Source organism: Myotis lucifugus, unplaced genomic scaffold (assembly GCF_000147115.1).
Source record: "Myotis lucifugus unplaced genomic scaffold, Myoluc2.0 scaffold_8, whole genome shotgun sequence".
NCBI lineage: Eukaryota > Metazoa > Chordata > Mammalia > Chiroptera > Vespertilionidae > Myotis > Myotis lucifugus.
In genome coordinates, this window is record NW_005871056.1 from 11370807 (window position 1) to 11380420 (window position 9614).

General features: G+C 45.8%; 1 protein-coding gene across 1 annotated transcript in view; it reads left to right on the forward strand.

The window, feature by feature from the left end:
• Positions 1–7672: 7672 nt before the first annotated feature.
• LOC102418932 overlaps positions 7673–9614 on the forward strand; it is an 18102-nt gene continuing 16160 nt past the window's right edge. The window contains exon 1 of the mRNA XM_023749378.1: positions 7673–7807. Within this exon, the coding sequence (XP_023605146.1) occupies positions 7741–7807 (67 nt within the window). The 5' untranslated portion in view covers positions 7673–7740. The remainder of the gene's footprint in view (positions 7808–9614) is intronic.

Genomic DNA, 9614 nt, shown 5'->3' on the forward strand with positions numbered 1-9614 from the left:
CCCAGCACTCCAGCCACCCACTGGGTCCCTCCAAGTGCCTCCTTCCCTTGACAGCCGGCGTGTCCACGTCATCAGGCCAGACCTGCATCACCCAGGCCTCTCATCTCACTTGGAGTGAGGTCAGCCAACACATCATTCTGATTCCAGAAGCACTGGATTTTCAAAAAATTCTAATGTCATATTTTTTTCTGAGATTACACCTAGGGATTGGGTGTGAGGGGAATGAGACACTGAAACTAAATGGTCAACTTTTGGGAAGGGTCCTGACAGGCTAGAAGAGGGAGTCTAGCACCCAAAGACAGACCGGCCAACTTTACAACGTTTCTATCACCAGCACAGAATGACAGTCCATGTTTCAATAATCAAATACCTACTGATTTCCACATTGCACTCCACACAAAAAGAACCTCCTAAAGTTCCTCTCTAACCGTCTCTCTCTTTTACCTAAACTTCCAGTTCCCAGGCAGCTGCCCCTGGCCTCTCCCTTCACCTCCCCTCTCTGCCTCCTCTACTCTCCTCTTCCCCCCCCCCCCCCCAGGTCTTTCTACTCCCTGCTCACCCCAGGGAGGAGCTTCCCAGAGTCATCCTTTTGGTGGTAAAATAAAAACTGATTTTTTTTTTCTACTGTAGTTTTTTTAATCAGCCTCCACCACTAAATCATAGGGGTTAACTATAAATTTTGTTCAGATTTATAGTTCCTTCAGCAATGTTTTCCAAACATTTTAAATTACAATCACCACCCTGCTGCTCATTGGCCCACGCACTGAAGGGTTGTGGGTTCAATTCCAGGCCCGGGTCAGGACACGTGCAAAAACCAATCAATGTGTCCCTCTCCCATCAATCTCTCTGTCCCTCCCTCCATCTCTCCCACTCTTTCTACAAGTCAATGGAAAAGATATCCTCAGGTAAAGATGAACAAAAATAAATAAATAAAATAAATTACAGTCACCATCAGAAATACAATTAACATTCTGACCCAGTATATAAGGACTGGTAGATTGCTTTGGTTGGGTTCCATTTTTATTTTGAATATCATTGAAATAAAAGTCTCATAAGACAGTTATTTCTTACTGCTTATAATACATTCAGATGATTTCTTCTTTCCTACTGCATTAAAGAAAAAAAATGGAAATTGATTTCCTGACCTAAAAATGGGTAGTAACCTGCTGGAAAAATCTCTGCCCTATAGGTCTTTTCATGGAAGTCTGGGTATGGCAGTAACTTCATACGTTTGTGTTGAGTGCACACCACGCGCACCAGTGCACCCCTGTCCCAAAATTAATAACTATTTAAATGTTCTTCTAATGTTGTCTAATGACAATGTTCTTCCTCCACATATTCAGATGCATAGATGTCTCTTTATTGTTTTTGTTTTTTTGTTAATCCTCACTCGAGGATATTTTTCCAATGATTTTTAGAGAGAGTGGAAGGGAGGGGGAGAGACACAGAGAGAGAGACACATCGATGGTTGCCTTCCGCACCCATCCGGACCAGGGCCAGGGACCAAGCCTGCAACTGAGGTACATGCCCTTGACTGGAAATGAACCAGACCCTCAGTCCTAGGGCCAACACTCTATCCACTGAGCCAAACCGGCGAGGGCCAGATGTCTCTTTATGATATCCACCTGTGGTTTTTCTCTTACACCAGTTTGTACTTGTAAAACCCGATGACTCCCAGCCAAGCACCCTTCCGATTTCCTTGGAACCTTTGCTCATGACAATTCGAGATGAGTGTTACACGCTGGGGCAGCAGATCTGCATCTGGGGACTTCAACTGAGCAACCCGGAGATTGCCAGACTCGTGAGTCCTGCACTTTCAAAACGTTTATTCGATTAGTCTTAAAATTGACGGGAAGCATATTACATCATGTGTTCCGGCTATAATTTATTTGGTTGTTGACTGATACGCTCCAAGGTTTTCTTTAAAAAAGAAATAAGAAACAATGTATTTTTAATTAAACATTTCAAACAGATAAAAGCACAGAAAATAATAGAACTGACATCCTCATATATTTCATGAAATATGCTTTATTAAGGCATAAACATTGTGAATTTTACAAGTACAATAGCTAAGCTTCATCTCACTTCTTCCCCATCTACGGCCCAGAGACACAATACCCTGCTTTAATGTTGCTCTCGAAGGGCAAGCTGGCTTCATGCCTGTGTCCTCCTCGAGGCTCCCACCTGTCTCATCCATGGACCTTCGTCTATTCCTCACTAACCTGCCAGTCAATCAGCACATTTTTTTTAAAAAAGTATTTTTTAACACTCTTAGAAGAAAAGCTTTATGATGTTGGATTTGGCAGTGATTTCTTGGATATGACACTAAATGCACAGGCAACAAAAGAAAAACGAGATGCATTGACTTCATCCAGATTCAACACTTCTGTGCAGCCAAAGGCACAGACAACAGAGTGAAAAGGCAACCCACAGAATGGCAGAAAGTGATCGCAAAACACATGTCTGATAAAGGGTTAATAGCCAGGGTATACAAAGAACTCCACCTCACCAACAACAAAACAAGCAACCTGGTTTAAAAAAGGGCGAAAGACCTGAGTGGACATTCTCCAAGGAAGATACACAAAAGACCAATAAACACAAGATGCTCAACATCCCCACTAATCACTAGAGAAATGCACATCAAAACCACAATGAGATACCACCTCATGTAAACGAGGGTGGTTACTATAAAAAAGAGCGGAAAATAACATGTTGACGAGGATGTGGAGAAATTGGAACCCTTGTGCACTGTTGGTAGGAATGTAAAAGGATGCGGCCACTATGGAAAACAGTACGGAGGTTCCTCAAAAAATTAAAATAGAATTATCATACAATCCAGCAATTCCATTTCTGAGTATATGGCCAAAAGAATTGAAAACAGGGTCTCAAAGAGATATTTGTACTCTCGTGTTCATAGCAACATTCACATTGCCAAAGGTGGAAACAATCCAAATGGACAGGCAAATGAAAAAAAAAATGTGGTATATACATACAATAGTATATTATTCAGCTTAAAAATTCTGACACATGCTACAGCATGAACCTTGAAGAACTTATTGTAAGTTAAATAAGTCAGTCACAAAAGGACAAATACTAAATCATTCCACTTATATGAAGTCCCCAGAGTGGTCAAATTCAGAGACAGAAAGAGTGACAGTTAGTTGCCAGGGGCCGGGGGGAGGGGAGAATGAGCGTTATTTATTGGGCACAGAGTTTCCGTTTTGCAAGACGAAAAAGTTCTGGAGAAGGATGGTGCTGACGGTTGCACGACACTGTGAAGGTACTTGCCGCCACTGAACTGCGCACTTGAAAATGGTGAAGATGGTACATTTTATGTGTATATGACCACAATTTACAACGATTTGAAATATATAACCAGAATTTTTAGTTGTTTTCATTCAGAGGGTCAGTCAAGGTACATAGTCCATTTAAGTCAGAAACACAGCGCTGTCCCTGCATGTTAAGTGACCCTTCACAGTTCCTGAAAGCGTGGCCCTCGTGGCGAGATGGCGGCTGCTGAGAAAGTCCTGGTAGATGGCTGTGGTCTTGCCCACAGCAGGGCGTGAGCCCCGGAGGGACTCGGCAGACCGCTGGTTCAGGTCTCTGGGACCTGGCAGAGCCTGTTCTGCACAGACCAGCATGACCAGGCAGTGAGGGCTCCTCTGTCAGCAGCAGCTTGAGAAATCCAATCCGCCACCAGCCCAGGCCTCCCCTCATTAAAGAGGCCTCAGCACCGGCGCTGCGGTCGAGGTTGCGAGTGCTTTTTTGTTCTCAGCCGAGGTATAATTTGGAATCCTATCTCTGACCAACGTGTCATTACCTCAAAAAACCCTAAATCCTCCAGACCTCCCCCAGGCCTCTCTCAGGCTTAAATTCAGAACGGAGGGAATCCTCAGGTGGTGGTGCTTCTAATTGCTAAGAGGGGGCCTTTGTGATTTGTAGCTTTAACGGCCCTTCCCTGTCAGGAAGGTAGGGACTTCACTGTGACCGGGATCATTTGTTACCACAAGAAATGACCTTGCCATTGACCCCTCCATTCAGGAACCCAGGGAGCAGGCGATGGCTCCAAACGCTCACGTGTCGCCCCCAGTCCAGCTGTGTCAATGTGAGCAGCACCTCGTTCCTGCATTTGCACAGTCTAGTTCTGAGGAGACCCCCAATCCTAGTAATATCTATAAGTATGAAAATGAGTCATTGGCGAGAGCCTTTAACTGTTATAACTTTAAGTGTAAGATCGGCACAGCAGCACTTCTCTACTTTAAAGAACACAACCATAGGAGGATGAACACGTGTTGGTCAGACTGTGAGCATCTGTGTTGGTTTGCTAGGGCTGCCATGACAAAGTGCCACAGATTGCACGGCTCAGACGATAGAAATGTATTTCCCCCCAGTTCTAGAGGCTAGAAGTCTGAGCCAAGGTGTCAGCAGGGTCGGTTTCTTCTGAGGCCTCTCTCCTTGGCTTGTAAATGGTCATCTTCTCCCTGTGTCTTCCCATCGTCTTCCCTCTGCGCAAATCTGAGCCCGAATTTCCTTTTCCCATAAGGACACCAGTCTGATTCCATTAGGGTCATCCTAATGACCTCATTTTACCTTAATTACCTATTTAAAGGAACCATCTCAGCAAATAGAATTACATGCTGAGGTGCTGGGGATTAGGACTTCAACATATGAAAGTGGGGAAGGGCACCATTTAGCCCATAATGACATGCTACGATATATCTTATCTCATCATAAAGCTTGGTGTTTCCCAGATAATTTTTTTTAATAATACATTTGTGTGGTTTTTAAAAATATATTTTTATTGATTTCAGAGAATAAGGAAGAGGGAGAGATAGAAACATCCATGATGAGAGAGAATCATGGATTGGCTGCCTCCTGCATGTCCCCCACTGGGGATTGAGCCCACAACCCAGGCATGTGCCCTTGACCGGAATCAAACCTGGGACCTTTCATTTCACAGGCCGACACTCTATCCACTGAGCCAAACTGGCTAGAGCTCCCATATAATTCTTTGATGAGTCTTCATTTTTAAGGGAAATTATTCTATTTGCATGCCACTTTCTCCTTGGGTAAGTAGAAAGTTATTTTAGAAGCAAGAATGTTGAAGTATTTAAGACAACTGACTTTTAAGTAACATGAACACAGAGAGCATATTAACTTTATCACATAAGGACTCTTTACTTTGCATTCTCAGGCTTCACTTCTGGAATGGAAGGGACATGCCACCTGCCCACTGACCACCCTGGAACTCATTGATTGCAAGATGGATCTGTGGTCTCTGGGGAGAGTTGGGCAGGCTCTGCAGTTCAGCAGTTTGCATTCTCTTGTCCTCGATTACTGCAGGTGCGGCTCTGACTGCTGTCAGCTGGGGGAGGCAAGGCCGGGGGAGGGCAATGTCCCCTTTCCATGCGTCTCATCACGTCATCACTGAAAGGGGACACTGAAAAACCTCCCTGGAGTTAATGTTCCTGAGTGAATGTGAGGGTTCTCAAAAAAGCGTCTATCATTCATTTATTCTTTCTTTCTTTTTAATATATTTTATTGATTTTTTACAGAGAGGAAGGAAGAGGGATAGAGAGTTAGAAACATTGATGAGAGAGAAACATCGATCAGCTGCCTCCTGCATACCTCCTACTGGGGATGTGCCCACAACCAATAGGTACATGCCCTTGACCGGAATCGAATGTGGGACCTTTCAGTCCTCAGGCCAACGCTCTATCCACTGTGCCAAACCGGTCAGGGCATTCATTTATTCTTTCAACAAATGTTTGTCCAAGGCCTGTCTGTGCAAGACCCTGTGCTCATTGCTAAGGAAGATGCAAATATACACAAGGTGAGGCTGCTGTCCGAGGGAGCCCTCAGGCTAGCAGCGGAGAGGAGACATGCTCTTCTTGATTATGTGGAATGTAAGGTGGACTCTGAATGTCACCAAAGATGTCCATATGCAGTGGTTCTCAACCTGTGGGTCGTGACCCCTTTGGCGGTCGAACGACCCTTTCACAGGGGTTGCCTAAGACCATCCTGCATATCAGATATTTACATTACGATTCATAACAGTAGCAACATTACAGTTATGAAGTAGCAACGAAAATAATTTTATGGTTGGGTCACAACATGAGGAACTGTATTAAAGGGCCAGAAGGTTGAGAACCACTGAAAGTTGAGCGGTAGTGCGGCTAAGGGAAACCACAGCCTCTAGCGACGGTGCAGTGGGAGGGGAGGAGCAACCCAGGGCCATGGAAGGAGGACTGGGAGGTTGGACTTCCCTGCACCTGCTCTGGACAAACTTGAAAAGGCCACTCCTGCCTGGCCCGTGTGGCCGAGTTGTTGAGGATCAACCCATCAAGCAGGAGTTTGCTGTTCGATTCTGGGTCAGGGCACACGCCTGGGTTGCAGGCTCAATCCCCAGGAGGGGGCATGCAGGAGGCAGCCGATCAATGATTCATTTTCTCTCATCAGTGTTTTTCTCCCTCTCTCCCTCTCCCTTGCTCTCTCTGAAATCAATAAAAACTTTTTTTTAAAGGCCCCCTCCTTACAAAGTTCTGGTACCATTGAGCCTCCACAGACTCCTTCGGCCCTGCCAGCTGGGCCATCTCTCCTGACTGCAGGGTTCAGAGCTCGCTCTCCATTCGCTCCCTTGCATGGCTACTCAAACCATCTACTGCTCTTTGCTCAGAAGGCAGACTCCAGGCCCCTTTCCTCCACACGCAGGCAGCTCCTTCTGTCAACCCAGCCCACCCCAGTGCCAGCCCTGGCCCAGGAAGCCCAAATCAAAGATCAGCAAAAGTGGCTGTAGCCCTAGCTGGTTTTCTCAGTGGTTAGAGCCTCGGCCTGCTCACTGAAGGGTCCTGGGTTTGATTCCAGTCAAGGGCACATGCCTGGTTATGGGCTCGGTCCCCAGTGGTGGGCGTGCAGGAGGCAGGTGATCAATGATTCTCTCTCATCATTGATGTTTCTCTCTCTCCCTCTCCATTCCTCTCTGAAATCAATAAAAATATTTTATTAAAAAAATAATAAGTGGCTCTAATTGCCCTAGGGGTGCTTGAAAATGACTAACCCAGCGGGTGACATAGGTCTTAAAAGTCACTAATTGGTTCCTGTCATTTCCTTTTAGATTTGAAAGTGAAGAAATGGAGAGCATTTTCTCAGGCCTGGAGAACAACCACAGGCTTCAAGGCCTCAGCCTGCGCTACTGTGGTCTGGGGCCCCGGAGCGGGCCACGCCTGGGCTCCGTCATCTGCCAGAGCGCCATCTGGTGAGAGGCGACCCTGTCACCCAGCCTGCCTCCGGCGCGGTTCTGTCTGGAATTATATAACCAGCTTATTGACAGAGCCCACTCGTTCCCCTCACTTTTCAATATGTTTCTCATCATCTTTTTCTCTCCTCTAGTTATTTTGTGTTTTCTTCTTCTTAATGATAAGAGCAAGATCCTCTACTTACATTTGAGATTCAGGGATGTCGTGTTCAATGCATGTCTCTGGCCAGTAACAAGGCCACCAGGTCTATTTTTCATGCCCTGGTCTATTATTTATTATGGTTATTTATTATTTTATAACAAGGTCTAAGTATTAGCGTTTATTTTAGGAGGTGAAGACCTCAAGTCCTGATCTGAGAGAGTGGAAATAACACCTAACGAGCCGTGTATTTGGCCCCTTCCCCAGCGAGCTGCACCTCGATGGCAATTACTTGCAGTGTTCCGGAGCGCTGGCCCTCCTCAGGCCCATAGCGGAGTATGCAGAGATGCGGGGCAGAGGCCCGCCAGCCACAGCCTCGCCCGACTCCAGCAGTCCCCCTCCCGCACTCCCAGGTAAGCGCCGGAGAACTAGAAGGAAACTGCTTTGCCACTAAGTGGCCTTCCCAGCGGTCAATCGCGAGTCTGCTTCCTGAGTATGCGTGAGGCCAGAACAAGAGACCCCCAAAGATACTCCTGTCCGAATCTTCAGAACCTGTGACTGTGTGACCTTCATGGCAAAAGGGACTTTGCAGATGTGATCGAATTAAGGATCTTGCTTTAGGGGATTATCCTGGGTTAGCTGAGTGGGTCCAGTGTAATTGCCAGGGTCTTTATAAGAGGGAGGCAGGAGGGTCAGAGTCAGAGAGCCGGAAAGGTGACAGTAGGAGGAGAGATGGCAGTGACGTGAGGAAGGGGCCATGAGCCAGGAACGCAGCTGCTGGAAAGGGCAAGGAAGCAGATTCTTCCCAGAGCCTCCAGAAGGAGCGCAGCTCTGCCGACACCTTCACTTTGGCCTCTAAGACCCTTTCAGACTTCTGACCTCCAACACTGGAAGATAATAAAGCTGTGTTGTTTGAAGCCACTACGTTTGTGGTCATTGGTTCCAGCAGCAATGGGAAACTAGTGCAGCATGCAAATCAGAAATCTTTCCGTCAAAAGTGAAAGCAACCCAAACACAAATATAACCAGGGTTTTAGTGGCTCACATAACTGGGGTGTCGGCAGGTGGTGTGGCTGAGGTCAGGGGCGCAGACCACGTCATCAGGAGAACCGGAGTTTGCTGCTCATGACTCTACTAGTACTTCCCTTCGGAGGGTTGGTCTCCTCTCCCAGTGCACTAGACTTACTGTGGCGATCATGTCACAATATGTACATGTATAATGTTATATGTCAATTGTATCTCAATTTCATTTATTTATTTATTTATTTATTTATTTATTTATTTTTAATCCTCACCCGAGGATATTTTTCCGTTGATTTTTAGGGAGAGTGGAAGAGAGAGGGAAAGACAGAGAGAAACATCGCTGTGAGAGAAACACATCGATTGGTTGCCTCCTGCACACACCCCAACCAGGACCCGGGCTGGGGAGGAGCCTGCAACTGAGGTACATGCCCTTGGACGGACTCAAACCCGGGACCCTTTGATCCGCAGTTCGATGCTCTATCCATTGAACCAAACTGGCTAGGGCTGTATCTCAGTTTTAAAAAGAAATTATTCACTGACTTGCCCTATTTAAAAAAAGAGCTGAAGTCAGGGCTACTTTGTGGAACTGAGCTCAAAGAACTTGTAATGAACACAGATTCACAAATTCAATGGTTATCCCCCATTTAGGTATTTTCATGGTGTCAAAATTATACAGGTTATTAGTTCAATTTGATAATTTAGTCACCCCAACAAATATACAAAAGGAAGCTGGAAAACAATGTCTGTTATCAAATATTACTCTCCCTCTGCTATTTTCTACCAAGATTCTTATAAAAAGCCCTGGTCCTATTTATGAAGTCCTATATTGTAACTTTGATATCTAAATAACTAAGTGAATCTGTGATTTTCTTTTAAAGAAATCATTGGAAATGTAAAAGTACCATTTTAAGGGATTATTGTGTGGCAGGCAGGGACAGGTGTGATAGGTGTGGGACTGGAAAAGTGAAGACAAGGAGCCCAGGCCGGGTGGCTCAGTTGGTTGAGCATCATCCTGTGCACCAAGTGGTTGTGGGTTCAATTCCTGGTCAGGGCACATACCTAGGATGTGGGTTCGATCCCAGGTGAGGGCATGTATGGGAGGCAACTGATCAATGTTTCTCTCTCACATTGAGCTTTCTCTCTCTCTCTCTCTGTCTGTCTCTCTCTCCTCTACATCCCTTCCTTTCTCTCTCTCCAA